Genomic DNA, 25,280 nt, shown 5'->3' with positions numbered 1-25,280 from the left:
TCATTACTCATGCAAATATGTAGGTCAAGACAAGCATCAATAATAAATACACCATAAATCTGCTGTAAGCTTTATGTATACTTTATATAGATACACGTAATGTACAGCGCTACCAATAGCTTTTACAGAGAATATAAAAGTTAATGTAACTATAAGCCCACACGGGCGGTAGAAGATAATATTTTGCCCTGACCACAAGGCTTTCATTTATTTTACAATCACATAGAAAACTACTGGTGTTTATAGCTTTTGACATCATCATCAATGATAGCATCATCATCATCATCATCATCATCACCACTGATATTACTTCACTATAATCATCGTCATTAACATCAAACATCATTTTCACTATAATCTTTATCATCATCATAAAATACAACCATCTTTCTCACACATCAGTCATGGCTTTTTAACAGCATCGTCACAGTTATTGACCAATATTCTCATCATCTACATCATCATCATCATCATCATCACCATCATATGTTTTGTTATGATTGTTTAAGGCTTTTGTAAAGAAGACCCCAAACTTCAGCTGATGCAAACTTCTGCCTGCAGGCTCAAACATGTTACACAGAGTGTGCATACTACAACAAAGAGACCAGAAACCTATACATTATATATACATACATAACTTAAGCATACATTGTTTAACATTTACAGGTAGTATTAAACCATTTCACAAACGAAAAATAAATACAAAATGATAGTTGGTTATATTCATATACTTTTAAAGAGGAACACAAAAGCAAGCAAGGATCTTTAGGATTACAAACCAAATGCAAAGTGGATCACAGCAATACATGGACCTTCACTGACATAGGTCATAGACGAGAAGAAGGGGAAAAAAAGCTTAATCGGACTGGTACCCTATCGGGCCATTGCACAGCCATAAATAAAACCCACGCAGTAGACTGAAAAGACTTTCTCAAAGGAGAGTGCTTTTTTCAAAGTTAAAATCCTTAAGTTTTCATCTAATCAGACCCTGTTTCTGATACCATTTATGGTCCGCATTTAATCTGCAAGAGCTAATTAATGTATTTCCATTTTGTAAATACCTCTATAAGTATTAACTTTCATTGGTAGTGGCGGAGTCCGCCATCATCCTGCTGGGTTTAAATTGCTTTCACTCACACAAGGGGTTCAAAGGAAACTATGCATGCATGTAATCTTACTGTTTTAAATTTTACATCAGAGGTAACAGCCTCATTTGTTTCCTGTCCAGTCTCCTGCAGCTGTATAAGAACAGTATCAAGCGACAGCTAACGCAAACCTAACACTTCTAATTAAAAGCGCTTAACTGCAAACCACGTTGTGGCTTTTAATGTGGAATTATAGAATTTAATTTAATTTGTCACTGAGGTTAGTACTAACCATGATTGCTCATCAAGAATTCATTTTTGGCATTTTTGCAAGATAGTCATGGAGCAGCACAGTGACATGCTGCACACCTCCACCTCCTCAAGGTGGCTAACTTTACTGTGCTCTGCTGCTGTGTGAAAAACTACTTGTGCCACGTGCTGCATGGAATCACATCACGGTTGCAATTATTACTCACTGACGTTTTTATTAAAACAATGTGAGTTTGTTTGGCTGCACTGTAAACAGACACACCAGATGCTACTCTGCTGTATTTCTGACAAAGTGGCTGCTAAAAGAGTCTGTTGTAGTATTAAACTGCACTTGCTTTTACCACCATTAAACATGGATGTCGCCAAATTAACCCAGACTGAAATCTTAAGGATTCCAACTTGAAGCCCAAAAAGCAAGTTTCATCTGAAGCCTCAGCAAAAGCTTATTTTCTACTCAACTAAAATAAAAAAGTATGCACATTTCAAAATTCTCTGCTCCACACAAATAAATGATATCAGCCCAGCTGACTCAAGACTGTAACGCTAACCTAAATGTAAGCCAGCACTGTTTTCTGAGGTTACTCTGAGCAGGGCTTCAGCCATGGCACCTGTAAAGAAGAATTCAGCACCAGAGTGAGATGACGACATGGTCCAGGTGAGGTTATACTGCACTGATCAACCCACCACCTCCCAAAAGTGTCCATCTGTCTCCTCTTCCCACCCTCCTTCCTCCAAACGTCTCTATCCACACACACATTTCGTGCCCTGTGTAGATAACCATAGATCTGAACTCTGATTTTGAATTACAACTTTTTAATAAAGCACAGTGGAGAGAACGCTTGAATGACTTGTATGGCACCCATACTGTAGATGCTGTGTGCACTGATAGCATGCACACTGCTGCATACACACATACACTCTCACACACACACACACACAAACACAAACATATTGGTCTATAATAACTCACATGCATGCATGTGCACCTGAAACATGGCAGTTGCGCTTTAGGGAGACCTTGAAACAAGTTACGGGCATGAGAGGGGGAGGTAGGGGATATGAGATTGAGGAGAAACAAACTGCTCGGTTGGTTGTTCGTGTGCTGCTCCATGCAAGAATCATGTCCATATATCTGAGTTTTCTGGAGCTCTGCTGTCCCCTCAGTAGTGTGTGATGTCTCCCCAGCAAGCGCACATGACTTGTAGACAGCCTGGGGGAGAGACTGAGGTTTGTCTTCAGGGGCAAAGTCTTTTCTGGGGTTGACAGTCATGTCTGTGGTGGACCAGCTTTGCAGTGTGTGGTTTATGTGTTCATGAATGGAAGGAGAGAAAGATGGAGTCGGTGGAGGTTGAGAAGATTGTCCCTCTTCACTTCTTGTTAGCGATGCGTCTCTTCCTGGTGGCCAGCATGTCGTAGAAGGGATCTCTGCTAATGCTGGCCCTGGAGAAGAAGCCAATCAAAGGACAGCGATGAAATAAATAATAAGGCCACATGAGAGGAGTGTCTCAAGCATCTTTGATATGGAAATGTAGGCACATTTATACAAACCCCTGCCTTAACTAGATCAAAAAAAAGAACAAAGTTTGTGCAGTGACCTAGTTTGGTTTCCATGGTTTCTGATGAGGACCCCCCCCACCCCCACCCCCATCTCCCTCCCAAGTTTTTCTTGGTACTCCAGTTTGCCGGAACCTCCTCCAGAACTCTGCCAAGCATGTAGTAAAACACGCAATCACACACTCTCCCTCTCGCCATCCTGCAGGTTTGCAGGTCTGAAGGAGGACGAACAAGGATGCTCACGATTCTTCTGCGTTCTCCCGCTTTCCTTTTTTAGAGCGATGGAAAAGCAGCGTACAATGGGAGCGAGTGAGTCAGGAAGCCATTTGGGCTCTACTGAGGAGCCCAGTTTCACGGCTGCTAAATCCTGTTAGCACCAGCACAAAGCAAGAAGAGGCTCAACCCCCCACTGCGGATATCTCTGATTCCCTTTACAACGCCACGCGCTGAAGAATGAGTCTGTATATGATGACTATCCCGCGCTTTCATACTGCTCATTGTCAGTTTGCACAACCCAATTCCATGAAACAAAAACTCTATTGTCGAGTGATCAAATCCAAGCAAGGTTGCCATGACTAATACGACATTTCTTCCATTTCTGTACTTAAAAATATATAAAAGCCTGATATATTTAATGGGATGTGTTATATGAAATATATAAAAGCGTACTTTTCTCTTTTATCAACACAGCAGCCCACTTTCTCCACTGACCCAGCTGGGCCACCATCATCTGAGCCTGTGCGCTTGAGACTCAAGATAAGCAGATAGAGCGCTGCCTCTGTGATCATCTCTACTTTAGAAGATGGGGGAAATCATCATTTCCATAAAATGCCTTTTTATCTCCCCAGACCCCGAGTCCTCTTGGACCCCTCTGGTTAAGTGCAAGCTGTGGCTTGTTGGCCTCCATGGCTGCAAATGCATCAGCCCAGTTTGGAGCTGGCTCTCCTGGATAGGTTTCCTGGGTTTGCTGGCTCACCCCTAGGGCGCTATAAGCAGTGACTAATCCTCCATCATTTCCCCAGTGAATACTCTTTGAGAGTATGGAGAGAGGGGGAGGACGGGGAGGAGGAGGGGGGATTGCACTGTATTACAGTACACAAGTGTTCTGTTCTGCTGAGCCAACTCTCTTTGACATTGCACCATCCTCTATGCAGGCGATTACAGAGCAACATTTAGGTCACTCACAGCAAGGTTGTTATTACAGAGAGGTATGTATGGTATCTGACAGAAAGAAAGAACGCTTTTGTCTGTTTTGCTATTCACATCAAATATGTAATGACATACTCAGTAAAGATTAAGTGTTTTGAAATCATGCACCTGTCTATTTCCAGGGTCTTTTCTATGTTGGTCTTATACTCCATGGTTCAAAGATGATTTTGGTGCTTCAAATGCACCATTTACATCAAGTCTTTTTGAAAAGCTGATGTCTGTATTGCGTATCTAGTATGATAACCATTATTGAGTTGCAGCTTTGTCAATGGAATCAGCTCATGAAGTTAACTACCCATCACAAATTAATGCGTTTTCAATGCTGGTGCATATCAACATTTAGGCTTGATTTGAGGCCCTTTACTAAAGGAGTAGTTGAACATTTTGGGAAATACGCTTCTTCGCTTTCTCATGAGAGTGAGAGGAAAAGATCGATACCACTCTCACATCTGTATGGTAAATAGGAAGCTACAGCTTGCACAGGTTAGGTTAGCTTAGCATTAAGAAAAGCTGTTCTGTCTGAAGGTAACAAAATCCAGTTAGCAGCACCTTTAAAGCTCACTTGTCAATATGTAATAATGTGGTTGTTAAATCCGTAGAGTGAAGTTATTTGTTTGTCGTCATGCAAGTGCATTAACTTCATGTCATCACTGTGAGGATGCCAGGCAACATGTGGAAACTTCAGATGAATAAGCCAATTCTCAGCAATTAATAAATGTGTTTCCCAAAACTACTGCTTCAAGGGTACTTGACAAGAATCTTACTTGATGGATTTAATCCACTCCTCTTTCTCCTCCGGCGTGGGTGCTGATATCCTGTACACCACATGGTTGCCCTCAACAACACGCCCATCTGCCTCCGTCTTGCAGGCTTTGATCACCTGACCCTTGTGATTGGGGTTATAGAGCTCAAAACAGTTCTGGAGAGCGGATAAAGAGCAGGGCATGAGCAATGTGCTACTGTGAGATCACTTGATTTAAACATCCAAAAAATACAGTAACAGAGGAGGAAAGCTACTTGAAGCAAGATCTAAGGGTGAGGGCTCTAATGAGGCAACACTCACAGGTTTCCTGGGCTCCTCCACCTCCCTGATGCTGAGATTCTCCAGTGGGATGATCCCACGAGGCTCCTTGTCCTAAAGGAGAGAGGGATGAGAAGGAGAAACATGAGATGAGGGAGGAAAAACAAGCAAGTAAATATAAAGAGAGAGAGCAGTTGATATCAAAGGAAGAAGCAGGCAAACAAGAAAATCAGAAAAGTAAAAAGTAAGATGTAGAAAGAGGTGCATTTAAGAATCGTGTAAAATAAAGAGGTGAAGGGACGAAATGGAGAAAGGAAAGAGAAAAGTAGATCAGTTGTTTGTGAGGGAGAAAAGTGAATAAAATCCTCTTTGATATGTTTTGCTAGCAAGGAAATCAACCTTGGCCCCCTCCTCGTCCTCACTGCTCTTTAGCATAGCAGATAATGTGTGGAGCAGCCAGACCAGAGGACGGGACATAATGATAGTGTCCTGAAGGATAATACCAGGGTAGACAGAGGACAGTGCTGATGTAGCAGCTTGCAGGGACACAGAGGCACTGATAAAAATCTTCAATGATGCACATATAAACTTATTCTTACAGAAAGCAGCACGGCTAGACAAACACAAACACACAAGTCAGAAAGAAAAAATAAGGACGAATCAACACTCTGCGACGCAGGGCTGACCCAAGCTTTTCTGGGGCAACCACCCACAAGTGCCAATGTGCTGAGCCATGACTGACAACAACTAGTGACCATTAAAGCATTTCCTCAACAGCATCTGCCAGAGTAGCCACAAATGGAAACTACAGGATACAGACATGCTGAATTTCCCTTTATTTCCCAAGATTCACTTGAGACCGACGCTTTAAAGACATCATCGTTACACGGGCCCGAACATGAAAATATCTCTCTCTGACATGTCAAAACATGCAGTCATACAGTCTGTACATTAGCACTGACTAACTGTAGCACAAGTAGAGAAAGAGCCATAAAGTCAGCTAACTGTGCTAATATTAGCTATCATTAGCAGTTTAATCATGAGCAGATTTTGTTAACATTATCCAACAGTAGAAGAGAGCAACTGTGGTTCAAGTAAAACCTGTGAATTGTGCTAACATTAGCTAACAATAGCAAAGTGTATCTTTGGCACTGCAGTAGATAAGCAGAAGTAAAATCAGCTAATTTTGCTAACATTAGCTAACACTAGCACAGGTCACACAAGTGCAGAAAGAGTCATAAACTCCTAAGACTGTGCTAACATTGGCTAACACTAGTGCAGTACGAATGTGTTACACGTAGATGAAGATGATAAAATCATCAAACTGTGCTAACAGCACAGTGTAACTAACTGTGGTCCAAACAGCCAGCATTAGCAAACATTAGCCCCTAGATGTTACTGGTCATTCCAGACCAATCTTCTTTCAAAATGTTCATAGTCTCTCTGCTTTCAAATGTGACATCATTGAAGTGAAATTAAAGCTGTGGCAAGTGCAACTTAAAAGAGGAAACACACACACACACACGTGCATTTTCCTACTCTGCAAGATAAGCCTGCTCTGACATCTGAATATGCAAGTGAGTGTGAAACCTCCTTCGGGCATTTGGTTAGAGGTTTCAGGACTTGAAATGTAAACAAAAAGAGCTGAACATATTTGCTATACTGTTTAATGTGGAACCAGCTGATGCGCCTGACAACCTACAACATGAAATCACTGAGCTGCAAAGCAATGACAAGATGTAAACAGGTACAACGTTCTGAGGAGACATGCACTGAAGTTTGCCTCTTTTCACAGACTCAGTTTTGCTCAAGACTGACTGACCCAAATCTGGAAAACCAGCTGCAAGTGGCATCATCAACATCATCATCATCACTACCATCTGACATCAGACACCTGGCCAAAGGGAAGCAGTTCAAGCCATTGCATTAGAGGTGATATACAGTATGTGTGACACTCACCGTCGTGTATTCGAAGTAGTAGAGGCAGTTGTCCGTAAGGATGAACCACCTTCTCTTCCAGGTTTTCACTCGGCCCCCTGACAGGAAGAAGAAGAGGAGACAGGAAGTGACACAAAGGCCGCAGTGACAGACTGGCTGTCTCCCCTCAGGAAAAAGAGCAGGGATGTGACACTCGTTAATGACGCTACGCCACATCCACACACTTTAAAAAACACAGATATTATATTGTTTGAATGCAAACTGCAAACTCAGACCCCCAGACTCAAAAATTACTCTTACAAATCATAATTTGGGTAATAGAAAAAAAAGACTGCTGCTGTAATTCAATTTCCTGTGTAAGAAAGGCTGCTTGTCATCAACCACATGACTGTCATGTGACAATTAGACACAAACATTAATACTTAATACGATTAATGTGCAGTGCATGCGATTAGTACATTTATTTAGTTCGTTTGTCGTACAGTCTGAGACAGGCTGGCTGTAGGTTTGTGCTTTGTGCTGACTGAGCTGATGTTTCTCTCTGTCAGTGCCCTCTAAAAACCAATATGAGATCTTCTGTATTGTTCAACTGATAAAAAAAAAAAAAAAAGTTATTTGAAAGGAAAAAGCTGCACTGCAATGTTTTAATCACAGTGTTTCAGGTGAATGCTGCTGTATTGCCTCCACACTGGTTTGAGGTTCAAATGTAAACCTGTCATCAAGAGAAAGTTCCCTCTGACTTTCTGAAATATGCAGGAAAGCCAGTTTGAAGAAAACTGAAGCATTACAATCAAGCGCCATAATCTCTCCTCACTTAGAGCTTAGCTAAATGATGACTCATGCAAGTGATAAATTATTACACACCCTGCATATTCATTTTTTAAAGGCGACAAGATAAAACTTCATTGGCTCTCAGGAGAGGGGAGCACACAGCACTTGATATGAACCCAATGTGACACCTAAAGCAGCCCTGAAGGAACACACATGTAGACACAGACATTTAAGCACAAAAACTAACACACAGACACACACACACACACACACACACACACACACACACACACACAAACACACACAAACCAACCCCCAGAGCGAGATCTCCACCTCTCATGTTAACTTGTGCATCCAAAACTACATCCAAAAAAAGCAAGGAGAGAGGGGGGGAGAGAGCGCAAACATCCAACGCGTTGTTTTGAAGCCAAATTCAGCCTCTGGCAGTGACTGCAGAGCCACGTGTCGGAGGAAAACGCCACTCGTCTCGGAGATGTAAAGAAGGGACAGTGAGGAAGCTCTCCTGGTGGGGGACACGTGTGCATGAGGGCTGCGAGAAAACAGTGCTGGAGGAAGGATTCAGATCCTTAGGTTCAGTCCTGGGTTGAAAATGTTACTGAAGTAAAACTATGTCAGTGTTATCAGAAAAATATACGTAAAAGTACATTATACACATACAAAAGTACATTATACATTATTATTACTTAATGCATTAATGTAAAAGCAGGATTTTGCTGTTGTAGTTGGTTGAGGTGGAGCTCAACCATTTTGTACAGAGCTGCGACTAATGTTAATTCTAATGATGGATTAATCTCTTGATTATTTCCTCAGTTAATCAACTGATTTGTTACCAATTCATTTTCTGTCTATTGATCAGTTAATCGAGTTAGCTGTACTTGTATGTACTGTTGGGTAGTTTAATTTTTGACAAAGGATCATATTTTTAAGATCTTCCTATGTTTGATGTGTGAAGATCATAATTTGGAAAGTAACTTAAGTTGTAAAAATTCCAGTATTTCCCTCAGAAACATAGTCAGTAAAGTAAACTTGAGGAAACACAGACATAGACTCCACCGCTGTGGGAACATTCAAATGCAACCTGAGCTTTGACACACTTGCACGAACCATGAATCGAAACATGAAGACGTGCACATGAGCACTTTCTGACGACTTCCTGTATGTGTTTGTGTCAGTGTGTGTGTGTGTGTGTGTGCGCGCTTTGACCTGACATTCCTGATTAGTTCCTCTCATCACCAACCGTCCCTTACGGTCGCAACACTTTTCACTGCAGCCATTTCCTGTTTCGTGGCGCCTCACATGAGCCCATACGGGCCACACATAATTACACAAGCCCCGGGTTTGCCTTACATTTCAACAGATTCTGGCTATTGAATTAGCGTGGCCAAATTTCCGCTCAGTGTAGACAGAGATATGCTAAAAAAAGGCATTTATTCCCTCACATCCTCCAGGGTTTATTTTTAGAGAGTTAAATTAGAAATATTATAGTGAGAACTGGTGCGGGGAAATGGCTCCAGGGAGGAACCGCACTAGAATGTAATCATGTTAGGTCTGTGAGCCACAGTGGGGCGATTTGCATTCATACTCACTAGTCTGATGAGACGACAGAGACGTTACCCAGAGTTAGAGGAATGTGCAGGTTGGAGCCAGGTGTGTGTGTGTTGTAGTGTGTGTGTGTGTGTGTAAACATAGCAATAAAGCTGATCACCTGCAGTGAGATTGACCTTTAACCTTTTACAAACAATATCCAGGCTCTTAAACAGTTTTATGATCTATAATAAATCTTAATGTCTTTAATGTAGTGTGAACGGCAGAGCGAGGGAGGAAAGTCCAAATCAAAAACACGTGTAAACAAACAGGAACAAATGGCAAAAAACGGTAGAAATAAGAACAAAAACTGTATTACCTCACTGGGAAAGTATACAACCCCATCCAATCCCTGGCACACACACACACACACACACAAATACACACACAAACTCACACAGAACAAATAATTAGTGTGCGTTCCTTTCCAAACTGCATTAAGATGATTTTCACAGGTCTGGGTCTCGATGTGTAAACAATGCTCACTGCACCGTTTCTCACACATACAGTGGTTCCTTTTATAAGAACTGATTGTGTGAGAATGTGCACACCTTATGCATACTTTAGGTCATGCATAATACAAGGTTTTCACAGCCTCATGAGATATAGTGAAGGGGAAATTAAACATAAGTAACCCAGTAACATAAACAACATATTCTGCCAATGATAAAAAAAATGAAAGTTATTACTGAACCGTCTAAAATAATTTAGAGGGATAATTAAAGATAACATTTACCGCAGAGTACTGCACAGCTCAAATACACACCATAAACACAAGGAACAGAGACCTTTATGTGTCTATTTATTGTATATTACCTAATTTAACAAAGGTTTAGACCGATGGAATAAAAGTCTTTCGGGCACTTAAAATCAGATTTTTGCTCGACACGTTTGTACGGAGAAAAAGTGGTAGAGTAACCAAATAAAGTCATCCAGGATGTCTTCCATTCCCTCAGCAGAAGAATGCATGGAGACACACACTAACCCAATTTAAGCAGCCAGCCTTCTCTGTCCGGGTTGAAGAACGTGTGCGTCAGGTCATTCCCATCATCCTCTGGGATCTTGAAGGGTTCGCTCTTGATGCTGTCGTATAGATTCTGTGCAGAGAAAGAAAACAAAAAGAGAGAACGTCATGGAAAAGCATTAGTTCACATTAACGCTTCCAGATGAGCACGCACACTTTTGCCTCCATCCTCCAAACATTCAGCTTTCAGATTAATGCCGCATTAAACAAGACATTGATAGATTCTAATTCAGTATCGGAGACAATGATTCATGCCTCAATGAGCTGGGAGTCTCTTTAACAAAATGTCTTTTTCAACTTAAATGAAGCCAAGGGCACTTTGATACACACGTCAGCCTTCAGCATGTGGGTAGATCAACTTGTTTTTATGGGTTTTTCTTTGAGAGATCGCGCCAGATCATTAGCATCAGCCTCTGGGGAGAAGATCTAATTCTGCTGAGCTGCAAATATCTCAATTTTCAAGGCATGACTCTCTTCTCTGCATAATGGAGAAATTCATATATACATTTCTTCTTGTGTGTCTAGCATCCATTAAAAGCCATACTTTTAATTGTCAAAGTAGTATTCATGCCTGTTTAACCAACACAGCACATTGTTTCCATTTGTCATACCTAACAAACCCATCAAGTCAAAGCTCTCACCCTGAGTAGCTCCTCTGGGAGGTCTCCCCCCTCATTGATCCCTCTGTTCATGGAGATGAAGCGCTCCACGGGGGGCTTGTCTCTGACGTTGGGATTGTGCAGGCTCGTGTTCAGCATAATGATGGCAAATGATAGGACATAGCAGGTGTCTGTGGAGGTAATTACACAGAGTGTCACTGTAAAACACAGCACAAATCCAGGTCTCTGTCTGTGTCTGGACACATTTTCTTGCTTCGAAATCATGAATTAGTGTGGAAACAATTTGAACGATTCGAACAAGTTAAAATAATTGATATTACAATGCAAAGACTGCTATCAGGAATTTCAAACACTCCGAAAGTTAATCCAAAATGTGAGCTCTTATTAAAACCGTATCATTTCTGAAGAGGCAGCGGGCTGTACAAAGGATCACATTTCCCTAATTTATTATAATGGTATTGACAAGACAGCACAAATAATTTGTGATTAACACAACTGCAATCCATCAACTGATTTTCACACAACCAAATTTAGGGCTCCGTCTAATAAAAAGGAGGATTTAATCAACAAAGAGGCCCATATTCTGGGTCACACACACACTCATGGTGCCCTCCAAGGCCATGATGCGGTGAAGTCAGAGTGTCCCTGAAGCCATGAACACACACACACATATACAAAATCCATGATGCACTGCTCTTGCGACTCCACATCATAACTCCTGCAAGCCTTCCTCCACCTCATCCATCCACACACTAACTGCCCCAGTCAACATGCCCTGCACTGTAATTTACGACCCTGAGCACACCGGTCCTGAGAGATGACCAATAACTAAGTCTGGGTGTGTCACCACTGCACCACATCAATATTCATGACCGTAGCTGTCACCTGTGTCCTCCTCAACACTCGGTTAGCACGGGAGCAGCAGACGATGTGTGATGGGCCAAAGACTAATGACCACTATTGACCGGTGACCAATTTCCTTATCACTGCTGGAGACAGTGCGAATACTGAGCAAGCTGCTCACATCGGACTGTTGGCCCAGTCAAGTTTAGACTGAGAATGAGGGAATAAACCATCAAATTCTCTGTGCTCATACTCTCCAGTGTTTTAGGAAAATCTCCAGTGTTGTGAGCTCAGCCCAAACCGGTCCAGCTGTCTAGTGGGGGAAGACAGACAGTCAGGAGTATTGATTTGAGGCTGAGGTGGTCTGGTTGGCCCTTGGTGTCTGTCCTGGACTGTCTGCCTGAGTCTGACTCATAAAATATATCTGCTGCAGAGTGTGCATGTGTGTGTGTGTGTGTGTGTGTCTGTGTGTGTGTGGTACCTGTGGACTGGAAGACGCCAGGATTGCATTGGCAGTACCTGGAGGCAAATGCCTCCATCATACGATCAATCTTCTGTGCTTCGCCAGGAAGTCTGAAGCTCCACAGAAACTGCCTACAACCACAGAGAGAGAGAAAATATAATGACACGACATCATGAAATGTAGATGCAAATGTGTATTACAGTACATGAATATTCACTGTAAATTACAAACCCAGTGTGAGCCAGCTGTTTTCTTTTACATTTACATTAAGAAAGGAAAGGACCTATGGAACATCCTTACTGAGAAGGTTTTTAATGTTAACAAAACATCTTAAACGTGAATAAAATCAGACACCAAATTAAGCTAAAACATCAACAAGAACTCTCTTTACTGACTCTTAAACAGGACACTGTCCTCAGAACAGAACAGTATAACGATGAGGACTGCCACGTTCATCATCACAATCACCTGCTTCTGACACTGATATCGTTCACATCAACAATTGATTATTACGACTAGAAAACTCCATATATCCCAACTGTCTGCATTATGACCAACATTAGCACTGCCCATTCATTTTAAATGAGACCACAGCCTCCAGCAAAAACATGACAGTGTCATCTGTAAAGAAGTTGAACCTGGCTGAACTTTTGCCACAACACAGCCTCATCTGTCAGGGCACAAGAGCACATTCCTGACATGTCACTTAGTTTGTAACATGCATGACATAATTCTCATGCGTACCTCATGCAATCATTGATGCAATAATAAAATGTGTCATAAAATCCTCTCTTGTAGTTTGTTGATGTCTGTGATGAGCCTTTAGACCACATTAATGAATGTAAGACTCAAATTGGACTTCCTGGATCGTATGCCCACCAACCAACACAGCTCCTTCCATATTTTTTTTTTAACACAGTCTATTTTTGGTAGTGAACTCACCTTAAGGCTTGTACAAGGTTGAGGTCTGCAAACTCGTGAAGCTCCACAAACGCCTGGAGGACTTTGATATTAAAGTCATCCCTGGAGGAGAGGAGGGACATGCGTCAGGTTTAATTTCGGAAATATACTGCAGTAGCAAATTCATATGCTTTGGGGGTCAAGGCGGAAGGTATAATCCTGCAGCCATGTCACAGCGCCAGTTTTAGACAGAAAGCCACTGTGTCGGCTGCACCAGGCAGCATGAAATCCCCGTTGTTCTGACGGTCCTATCCCCATTGATTTCCCTTCGATAAGAACCACATGTCCTCTCAGTTATTTTACTGGCACGGTCTCCCGTCGCTGCTCTGCTCCATAATTCCAGACTACCAATTTCCTGGGGCTTTATGCCCTCGTCTGAGCACATGCAGCGGAGATCTGACAGAAAGATCGGGAGAGGAAAAAGAAAGGTGGAGGAAAAACAGAAGGAAAACTGGAGAACTCACCGTTCCCCTAAGTAGTCCCCGATGACTGTTTTGTTGAGCCCCTCGCCTTTGTAGAGGAACTGTGCAATGTCCTCTGGGGTGTTCTGGAGAAGATCGTTCTCCAAAAGAAATTGGATCCCCTGTTAAAAAAAGAAAGAAGAGCACTCTCACACTTCAGTTACCTTTCTAGATCTGTTTTAATAAGCCCAGTGTTTGACTTGGAGATATGTAAGAGAATTCATTAAATCATGAACATGTGACAAATAATCAGTTTAGGGTTTGACCTTTTTCGGGTCCATGTTGAACTTCTTCCTCCCCATGGCGATCTGTTTGTTTCTTTGGGTGGTTTTGCTGCAAAAAGAAAGAAAAAAAAACAGAAGCATGCATACATCAGGTGACAGTTAAAGGTGCGGTTTTGTCCTCAGGCTGCCGTGTTTGTCCAGCAGGTCAGTTTGTGATGGTTGTGACATGGCGTGACTTTGTTTATTTACTACTCTGTCAAATGAGTGCACCGTGGGTTTAAACTGAAAAATAAAATGGAAATATGCTACATGTGGCTGCATGTGATTTAGCATCACCTGCACTGAACATATGCATTAACACAGAATGCATCCAGTCCCTCAAGTTTAACCAACCCTTCTGCCATTTGGAAGAGCATCCCCCATTTTACTGTCACTCGTCTTCAAAACAGACTTTGCATGCGCCTCACAGGGAAATCTCCACCTCTGTGTGTCTGTGCATGCTCCCTACGCTTCGTGTGCCCAAAATAGCCCGAGCCCCTTTCCAGGCTGCACCTGAGACACACACACAAACACACACACACACAGCCTGACACACAGCCTCACTCCACCTCAACAACCAATCGAATGAAAGCCACTGAATACAGACTGTTTGGTTAATGTTTAGTCGAGGGACTGTCCTGCTTCACTCCTCAAACAAAGGGGGATTAACACACACACACACACACACACACACACACACACACACACACACACAAAAAAACGACAGGTGTGAGGCTCATGGGAGAGGTAACTACATGGCTCAACGACTCTGAGGAGCAGGGGAGGCAAAAGGGCAAAAGAAAGAACGAAGTAGTACTCAAACAACTAATCAACTGACGAAAATTAACAGCCATTTTGATAATTGATTAGTCGTTTGAGCGATTCAAGCAAAAATGCCAAAAATCTGCTGGTTTTGGCTTTTGTGCTATGTCATTTCATATCTTTGGGTGTTGGAATATTTAGTTATTATACTTAGTCACAGTTTACAGAAAAAAACAAAATAATCAGCAGATTAATGTATTATGAAAATAATTAGTTGCAGCTAATTAATTAAAAAGTAAAAAAAGAACTCACCTCTCCCCCACACAGGTTAGCTGCTCGATCTCAGTCATTACCTCTGCAATCTCAAACTTCAGCCGCTGCAGAGGAGAAAACAGCAAAATGACTCAGTTGCTTATTATTTGTGTTTGACACACAGGAGAAGGACGACGTGCTTCCAGCTGCAGCTCTGAAGCAAATTCTGCGTAGGAGGATCCCTAATTTGATAGTTGCATACTCTTTAGTAGAAAGTGCATCCTAATTACAGGTTTTCTTATAGTTAGTGCTGGGTAATTTCTGCCTATATCAGATGGTGGAGGGTAGGGAGAGGACTGACATATGGACACATTACAAGTGCATGCAGAAAAATTACACATAAAATAAACAAACTAATGTTCAGTGCCAACATGTTTTTGAGCATCAGATGAGTCTTCTGACATGTAAAACACCACAACCGTCTGCTGCAGGAACAAATCAAAACATCAACCTTGGACTGTCACTCACTTCAATATCATCCAGAAGCTCTTTTTTCCTGCGCCGTATGTTCGACAGCTCATCTCTTTCCTCCAAAGACAGGTCCTCAGGTACTGGAAAATACAGAGAGTTTGGAAAATGAAAGAGCATGTGTGAGATGGAGAGGGAGGGAGGGAGGGAGGGGCAGGGCTATGAGGATGGATTAAATTAATTCACCTTCCGACCAGCCAGTCAGAGTCACGGGATTAAGCCCAACAGTGCATACCTGTTCAATGAATCCACCCCAAAGACATTACTCATGACCTAAATTAACACACTAAGAGAAAGGAGGTCATACACTCTCCATTTCTAAAATGTGAGCTCTGCACGCTCCAAAATGTAAAAAATAGGGAAAATTGGGAAAAAATTTTTTGGTACATTATAAATATACTCACATATCAATCAAATGAAATCACTGGCATCTGCACAGTGTGAGTTATGCTTCAATGGTTCTACTGGGACAGATCATCACATGGCTTGAGAACACCAAGAAGCCTTGGAAACTAGTAAGCATGAATACGTCCCATATGATAGGACTGTCCTACTCCTAAATGATGGTTCTTTGCTTAATCGATCATGGTCACAACAAAAGAGGGTATCTCGCAGATCTGACAGGAGCAAATGAAATGCTTTCTGTTCCCTGGAAAAGTCCTCATATGTTTTCTCAAAGACATTAGTTCCTTTCATGGTTGGACATTATTTATTCAGAGTGGAGGGCTGCCAGAAAACATGAGATGAAGGCACAAGATGTTGAAATACGGCCTGAAGTTAATGAAGAACTGAAAGCTGAAAGATGTAATTCCAATATTCACTCTCTTTTACCTCTGATTTTGTTCTCCACCCACCCTTGAGGGAAATACCTTTTACTATCTTTGCTGCTAAATGCTCCAGTGGCTACTTGCTAACTGTGTCTGGCTGTGGTTTGGTGCAGAGCAGGTAGCGAGTAGTGGATTTTTAGAGCTTTTTAACTGAAAAAGACTCTACAAGAGTGATGAGAGTGAAAGAAAAAATGAAAATTATGGGCTAGTTGGCTAAACAATTAACTGAAATCTCAAAATCTTGACTTTAGCAGCACAAAATGTCTCCAGCTGTTCATATATGTATTGGTATACATGTTTATATATATGTACATGCAGATGCTTATGCAAATACTGTTGGCACTGTAGAGCAGCTATTTTCTTGTAACCCAGGGGGGAGGGGGAATAGTGAGGGATTTAAACATTAAACCTGTACCTCTTTGCATTACATAGTGTTATGTACTAAAAAATAGAGCAGGTGTGAGAAGTAGATTACACAGAAGCCACAAGAGGAAGAAGTTCCTCATGAGAATCTTCTTCTAAACCAAATTAAAACCGTAGAAACTCCCCTGTTGAAAAGCAGATCACTGTCATAAATAACATCATGTATGTTTGACACACACACACACACATCGACCGCTGAGCATCTGGCGAGGCCTGCCCTCTCAAATATTGGCTTTCTGATAGTCAGCTCTCGTCGAGCCCTCATTTGAGGTAATTAACACTGCAGAGACAGAGAGCCACATGCATGTTTTACAGCATGAGCACACTAACACTGTATGCACAGGTGAGTACACATCATACATGCCATGCATGCAGAATTTACACTTCACACGTGAAATTTATTTTATTCTACACTGTGGGTCCCCTTGAGCCACCTACTTATCCTTCATTTAACCACGCCACGTCAACTTCTCCCCCCAGACCCCTCGGAGGACCTCCCCCTCGCTCTCCTCTGCACATCAGAAAACAGCAATCCATTTGAGAGTGGGCTGACAGGAAGTAGGTCATTTTCACATGGAGCTATACCAGATTGTGCTTCTCCTACGCTGTTTCTCTCTCACACACACACATGCACACACTCCCCCTCTATCTCTCTCTTTGTCCGCCTCCACCCCAGTGCTTGAAGTGGGGGTGAGAGCAGATTCAAATCCCCCAACTGAATCATACCGCTAAGCAGCTTTGTAATTCAGACGTTTTTCCCCGTTGTTTCCCCTCTGACGGTAAAATGGAAAAAGAAAAGTTATTTCCCCTCCTCTTTATCTATCGACTGTATCTCTCTCACACTCTTTAAATCCTTCCCTCTCCTCCGTCCTGCTCTGTAAGACAAAGTGACAGAAGCAGCATGGACCATTAGGTTATTATGTTCAGAGGGTTTGGAGCTCATGTTATCACAGGCGAGCAGCCAGTCAAGAGAGCAGGGATCCAGATGGGTGTCGATGGCTTTTTTAACTGTGTGATCATCTCTCCTTCGCACACAATGACGCTCACAAAGCATCGACCAACTTCTACACGACAAATTGAAAAAGGCAGAAGAGAGAGAAACAGAGTGGAGGGTTGAATTTGTTTCAAAAAGATATATGACACATAAAAAGCAAAAACAATTGTTCTCAACGATCAGTGGAAGGTGCAAAGTGGGCTGGGATGCTAATGGGGTATAAATACCATGTCCACTGAGCATTGTGCCGCTGAATGATGACTCAGCCTTAATTTGTCAAGATATCAAAAATAGGTTCTTTTACTGGCTTGACTACAATGGGGGAAATTGTAAATGCTCTTAATGGCATTTAAACAGCTGCTGCTGATTTAATTAAATCCTGCATTTATTATACACAGTAAGACTGCAATTGATATATTGTTATGGATGGACTGTTGAGCTAAACACACTTATTTACTTTGTTTCTGACAGATGAGAAGATTGAAACAACTCTCACCGTCTAAGCTAAGCTACATGGCTGTGAGTTCAGGCTTCACATTTAGCACACAGACAGAGAATGACAACTGGCCAATTCTACCTGCTGAGGAAGATTGTGTGATGTGGCTGAAAACCCCAGAACAGCTACTAAATGGACCCTAAAATGAGATTGTTTTGTCAAAAGTAAAAAAGTGACCACAATAAAAAAAACCCCACACATGTATGAGAATCATTTTTCACACACATTCCTGCCCTACATCTTGTTGTATTTGTGACTTTTGGGAAAATCTTTACAAGAACTGACAGTAAACATCTGTTGGCTTTCACTTGTCCATGCAACATTAGCGGGGTTGAAGGGTCTGTGGGATCGAGAAGGATATAAACAGAAAAAAGTTGGAAACAGGCAACAGTCTGCGTGTGAAAGAAACAAAGAGCCAAAAGGATGCTCTCAATGCCAAACAGCACAGAAAGTGATGTAGGAACAGCCACCAGACATCTTCACACTCTCTGCCTCCACTGCTCTTTCCTTGGCTTCAGTTAAGTGACCTCATAAAGCAGTAATTGTGGAGCAAAGAGACCCTGCAGGCAACCTACGTCTGTAATGCGCAAAAAAAGTCCTCCATCCCTCCTACTCTGGCTGAAAGAGCTCGCCTGGGCCGGAGAATGGGACAGATTGTCTGAGGAGACAGAATCTGTTTTGGGTAAGAATTCCCCCGCTGTGTGTGTTTTGTTGCGTGTGGAAAACTCTTGTAATTTGATATCATTGTGAGGACAACGACTACTGTGCAGCTGAGACTGAACATCTGATGCATTATGCATGAAAGTCTAGGAATCTGTGAGTGTGTGCTTATGTGTATGTGTGTTCCCACAGAGAGCAGCCCTCCTAAAAAGAAAAAAAAAAAAAAAAAATCCATATTAGGTTATATACACGCTCCATGCTTAACCCTAGGCGCGGCCACATAGATTACCGATGCAACACCACTCAGCCTTTTCATATTATGACTTAGGGTGTTGCTGTTCTGGTAACAATCAATAAATCATCATAATAGTTCGAACTTGCACGCTTCGCCTTTTTCTCCCACTGGTCTTCAAGCATGAATGGATGAGTAACCGCCACTGTGCTTAAAGTTTTCTCAGACAGACACGCGGTCCATCCACACTTTTTCAAAGCAAAGGCCATTGAGTTAGTACCTTCCCCTCTCCACTTTCATGATCACTTTTACCTCTCTTGTTCAACCGTAACCACCCGGGTCAACACCACCTCCGGGGGGGGTTAGGGAAAAGGTCGATAATGTCACCAGCAGAGTTCAAGTAGGAGCAATTTACTGCTAAGGCAGCACAGACATGGCAGCATTTACTGAGTGTATCCTGCAAGTCAACTTCATTACATTAAACCCTTTTTGATATTATTTATGTTCAGCAACAACAGCCATTGAATGTATATACTTTCAGTAATTATCACTATGTAGTAGTTTTCATTATTGGTGGTGGAGTCCACCAGTCCTCACTGGATGCAAATTTACTTATCTAATTTTCTGCTGTATCAAAGCTGTGCCTGTTACTGCTACTGCTGCTTCATTTTAAAAGCGTTGGTGAGCTATAGGGTCGCTTTTATTGTGAAGCAGCCACAGGATATGTGGTGTGCTTGTCGCTGAGGTTAGTGCTGATGCAGGGACAAAAAAGTCCTTTTTGGAATTTCCTGTCAGGGAATCAATTTTATATATTACAGGGAAGTAATACATATTATAATACGTTTATTATGTCTCGCAGCATTCTGGTAATTGCCAGTTCTGGTCACAGTTGGTACAGGATTAGCTACCATTAGTGGTAAAATCTCATGACTCCATTATAAATGTAACTTATGACTTGCCCTGCCTAGACAGTCATAGGGGACATAAGGCAGAGATCACATGCTTATTATTCCCACCCCTGATAACAGAGGCTGTGTTTCAGCTCTGCTCATGATGCATGCTCATATCATCTCAATGATGTTGTTTGTTGGAGTCAGTGATGTCTTGGTTACTGTCAACTATTAATATTTGTTTTTAACATTGTGTCATTGGCGGTGCTGACCCGCATGACAGAGCTGCTGGCTGATTGCTGGATGAAGCTTTAGACGCCAACCAGCTGAGGAGAACTACTCAGGGTCTTGAATAATACATGACTGCCCTGTTCCTCATTCCAGTCCATGGTCTGGGCAGAAGGCCTAAGGCCTGAGACAGTTCACTGTCTGATGCTTCTGGAGATACTGGAGGGTTCGAGATCTGATTCACATGACTGATGGGCCTTTATTGGCAGATCACAAAGTAAAATGACTAAATGCCTTTGACAGTCGTGCCTTTCCAATATCCTTGACATTAAGGGCAATGGAGAGCATGGTTTTGCATGCTGATACCCTTGTTGTATTGGGTGATGTTTACTGAATAGTCAGTTTGGAGAGTCATGAAACGAGCATGAGAGACTGTACGTAATCCATCAGAGTGAATTTTTAGTCATCCTTATGTTTTTGATTAAGTTCTTACTGTTTTGTGCGAATCCATTTGAGAGCGGGGAATTGAAAGCTCTCCCTGGTGATGCATTCAAGGACACTGTGATGTGATCATAGCCGAGCTGTTACTACATAATTTTATTAATCTTGCGTGTTGCATCAACTTGCACGACACATTTTAATCAGCCTTTCTTCTGCAGCGATCCTGAGCAGAGACCACAGTCTGTTTTGTCCACTGACAGTTTGATTCAAACAAGATGGCCGACTCTCAAAAATACTGACCAAAAAAAAGGAAGTCGGCATTATTTTGTGCAATCCTAGTTTGAACGGTTAGCAAGGAGAAAAGAAGAACACAGACCTGCAGATGGCTGGGTACTATGGTCTTGCTGTGAGACTACAGTAGCCACAACATGTAAAAATACTACTCCAATAATAACTGACATCAGTCTTCTGGGAGGTTGGGTTGCAGAACCGCTCAAGAAATTTGGGTAGGCCAAAAATCGGCAAATCACTTGTCTATCTAACATTCATGCTGTTAATAGCTTAAGCATTTACTCAACAGACACCATCCCGACCAATAACTTAATCTCAAACTACAGACAATCCGTAACACGCTTCTAAAATGAGTTTAGCGTTAAAAGCAGGCATAATTTGATGAACAGGAAAACACTACAACATGGATAATATCTGATGTTAAACCACAACAATTTAACTTTAACAAATCAATTGTTATGCCATACAAAAATGCAGTAGAATCTAATCACTTGCAGTATGTATTTAATATTAACCAAGTAGTTAATGAGCTACTACAGTGAAACCCATTTTGATCCTGTGACAATCCTATGTGAAATGTTGACAGAAAGCTAACAGCCGGCAGAGACAGTCCAACACTTCCTGATTTTCACCAGGCTCACAGTGGAACAATGGATGGATGTCTGCTGTGATTAGGACTACTGGGCTGGTCCTCCCGTAACAATAGCAACCCCGTAAACACGAGGAGGGCAGAGGCCGTTCCCACCACAAGCTAATTAGGGAGCATTTAGACGAGTTCACAACAGAGCCGAAGATTGCTGCGTGGCTGCTGCAAATATGTGCAACCCAGTTGAATTAAGAGTGATGTAAGAAAGGCAAGTGTGTCAGAGTCGCTGCAACACCAGCAAACAAATCCTCAAAGGGCTTCAGTCTATGAACTCTGTGCACGAGCTGCAGGTGAACATCTGATTCAACAGAAACCCTTTCACAAGACTAATCCTTTGTTTTTGTTATTTCCTGAACAAAATACATACCACATCGCTTTTTCCTCTCCCCAGTTTCCATGATGACTGACATGCCATCAGCAGAGGTGTCTGTGTCCTTATGATGGTCAGTACTGGGGCAGACTGCTGTAAGAGCGCCACAGTTACAGTGCTTTTAACAGCTTGTTTCCCACTCGTGTAAGCTGCAGTTGTGGCTGGTAGGTGTGTAGTAATTGTTTTTCCCCCTTGGCATTACTCCTACTCACAGCTCTCAAGCATGTAGAGGCATACAGGAACTCACACACAAAGCACACACACACACACACTGACAGCCTCTTTGACAGTTCCTGCCTCTTGACAGATGACAGTAGTGGTATGGAAATAGCCCTCATTCCTCCCGCTGCAACCGCCCAGTCTGGTCCAACCAGCTCTCTCTACACCTTCTCTAGACTCATCCCTTCTTTTTATCCAGTTCTGTTCTCTTACACTTTCACTTCAACTCCCTTTCTCTTTCTCTTCAGACACAGCTGCATCAGTTCCTTTCCAAATTTCACCTGGAAAACACTCAACTCTAACATCTGCCTTCCTAATAAAAAAATCAAACTGCCAAAAGGCCCATCTTCTCTTCATAAAATCCCTCATATTTATTGCTGTGATGATGGGGTTCTGGCCTGCATGTCACATGTGCAGTCCTTTTAAATACAGTCTACTCACCTTAAGAGCATCAGCTACAACTTTTATGAGGCTGGAGTAGCAGCCACTGCAGTCCACAGTGCTCGGGTTACTGTCTACTTCATTGAGTCACTTTGACAAAAAAAAAAACAAACAAACACTAGTCTGAGGTTTCACTGTCATTCACCATGAAAGCAAGCATTAGGTTTAAATCTATGACTGTGCCCTTTCACTTCTTCATAAGGAGCAACTCAGGAATGTCCATCAAAGTGCATATCTGGAGAACAAGTTAGAGATAAAGATTTTATTTGGTAGTCTTTTCTGCTATTATAACAAAGGAGCACAGATCTGCCAAAATCTCATCCATTATGGTCCCCATCTTCCAAAAACTTCTTCCCTCACATTAATAATAACAAAACATTGGCCTAGTTTCCCATTTGCCTCATAATGCTGATGTTAATTATATTGATTTCACAAACTTATTAAAAAAATGGTGATTTACGTCTTTACTTCATCAGTAAAACAAATATTGACAATGGCACGCAATGATGAGCCAAACCAAGCCACAGCATGCTTCAATTCACTCCCACATGAAAATCTACAAAGAGGACAACCTCACTGTAAAGAGCGGTTGTGAAAGGTTGACAAAGATCAGCAAAAGGGAGGAAGCTGGCATGAGACTGTACAAAGAGATGCTTTGAGCTAAATGCTAATGCCAGCATGCTAACATGCGCACAGTAATACGGTGATGTTAATCAAGTATATCATTTACCATGTTTGTCATCTTAGCTTAGCATGTGTTTACTGGTAATTTTGTAAATTACCAGTAAACACATATTTGGTCATAAACCATTGGACAAAATGAGATGCTGACCTGATGAAGGCACTACAGGACTGTATGAAATTCTGTGGAGCAAAGCGTTGGCCTACCAACAGATAGACTCACGTGGTTAAAAATAAGAGGCTGAAAAGTTTGTCTATTCAGGAAGGACAAAAGCTGCTTGGTCTTCAGGCTCTAAACACATCTGATGTGAAAACCACACTGGTGTTCTTGGATGCAACACTTGCTGAAAAACACCTAAGTTTCATCTTCGTATTGAATTAACTGATATATGTGAACTTTTGTTGCACAGTGTCCCAGAAAAACCTGTCAAATGCAACTAAAGGTCTCGTTCCACTGTTTGCTTGGTTCACTGACGTACTAAATGTTTTCAAAGTCTGCAGCAGTCACTTGTTGTTAGCTCTCATCTCACAAGAGACACCCCTTTATGAAAATTAGATTACAACGAAAAATCAGAGGTTACATCAAACACAACATGGCCGTTTGATTCTTCAAAGCCTCAAACACCCTATAACACAATCCCTTGAAGCAAGACAGTCTCTTCACAGAACCCACTAGTCTCAGTCACTTATTCATGAACAAGTAGTGCGCTTGCCAAATTTCACTCTGAAGGAACGTGTCCTCTTCCCTTTGGATTTGAAAAACAGCTTGTGATTGGTTTGTTTTTGGGCCATCAAATGTCACGATCTTCAGACAAATTAGTTGAGTGGTTCTGGCAGCGGTATCCCTTGTTCTTTATCTTTGCTCAATTATGAGCATGACTGGGAGCACAGAGGGTTTTTCATTACGATGATCTTACTTCAAGCGTCATTTCCTCCACAGCAAAGTATTGGATTATTCTTATTAAGTGCATCTTTTCACTTAAACTGATTTCTTGAACAGTTTTGCAACTGATAAGCAATCAGCCCATCTGTCCGTCTACCATCTGTCAACTGCGGAAACTCAGACCTTTTCTTATCACTCAGTCTACATCCTGTTCAGACTCTAACTTTCGAGCAAAGACATTCAAAACGTGATTTTGAAAGTGTGCCATTTAAACTATTCACAATCTGTAGGTCGACGTGGGCGTAAAGGCATGCTTGAGATGAACTCTATCACTCCTTTGTTTTGTCTCAGCCTTGTTGGACATAATGCTCTTTGAAATCTGACACGCTCTCCTAATTGACCAAGGATTCAGCTGTTACGCAATGCTGCACCTACTGAGGATGCAAAACTAAGCCTTGAAGAACTGCCTGTTCTCTGGCTTTAAAGTCAGATCTGTTGAGATGTCAGCCATGCTCACAATGTCACCTTTCCCTACCAGCATGCAGGACTGCTGATGGCACAGTCTGGCCACTTGATAAGGCAGTTTACAACACTATAAAATTCCTTTTGGAAACCTGATAGAAGATAGTGATAATTTGTTTCCTCTAACGTAAGCTGTAAACATTAGCATGTATGTCTGACTAGCTTACTTAAAGGAAGTAGCATTACTTCCAAGACCTCATGGTTGTGTGTTCCTGGGTGCTATCAGAGTAGGCTAATGCTAGCTGCTCTGTCCTGCTGTATTGGATTAAGGGTTTTCCAGCAACCCAAGTCAAACTTATTACCAGAAACAGAGCTATATTAACCAAATCTTCATCCTAAACCCTTTTTTCTTGTTACAATTAAAGTGAAACAAACTGAACCGGGAAACATAAATAAGACCCTTGTCT

At 41.9% G+C, this 25,280-nt stretch overlaps 1 protein-coding gene across 1 annotated transcript in view; it reads right to left on the bottom strand.

The window, feature by feature from the left end:
• Positions 1-48: 48 nt before the first annotated feature.
• The window catches only part of cyth3b (cytohesin 3b), a 37,236-nt gene continuing 12,004 nt past the window's right edge, over positions 49-25,280 (bottom strand). Inside the window, exons 2-13 of the mRNA XM_076752606.1 lie at positions 15,630-15,712; positions 15,162-15,226; positions 14,091-14,157; positions 13,828-13,946; positions 13,346-13,426; positions 12,422-12,534; positions 11,119-11,267; positions 10,439-10,550; positions 7,099-7,175; positions 5,182-5,253; positions 4,883-5,037; positions 49-2,795 (exon numbers count right to left, since the gene is read on the bottom strand). Of these exons, the coding sequence (XP_076608721.1) occupies positions 2,723-2,795; positions 4,883-5,037; positions 5,182-5,253; positions 7,099-7,175; positions 10,439-10,550; positions 11,119-11,267; positions 12,422-12,534; positions 13,346-13,426; positions 13,828-13,946; positions 14,091-14,157; positions 15,162-15,226; positions 15,630-15,712 (1,166 nt within the window). The 3' untranslated portion in view covers positions 49-2,722. The remainder of the gene's footprint in view (positions 2,796-4,882; positions 5,038-5,181; positions 5,254-7,098; positions 7,176-10,438; positions 10,551-11,118; positions 11,268-12,421; positions 12,535-13,345; positions 13,427-13,827; positions 13,947-14,090; positions 14,158-15,161; positions 15,227-15,629; positions 15,713-25,280) is intronic.

This window comes from Chaetodon auriga, chromosome 16 (genome assembly GCF_051107435.1).
Source record: "Chaetodon auriga isolate fChaAug3 chromosome 16, fChaAug3.hap1, whole genome shotgun sequence".
Classification (NCBI taxonomy): Eukaryota; Metazoa; Chordata; class Actinopteri; order Chaetodontiformes; family Chaetodontidae; genus Chaetodon; species Chaetodon auriga.
The sequence above is the reverse complement of the archived record's forward strand: the minus strand, read 5'-3'. Positions and strand labels throughout refer to the sequence as shown.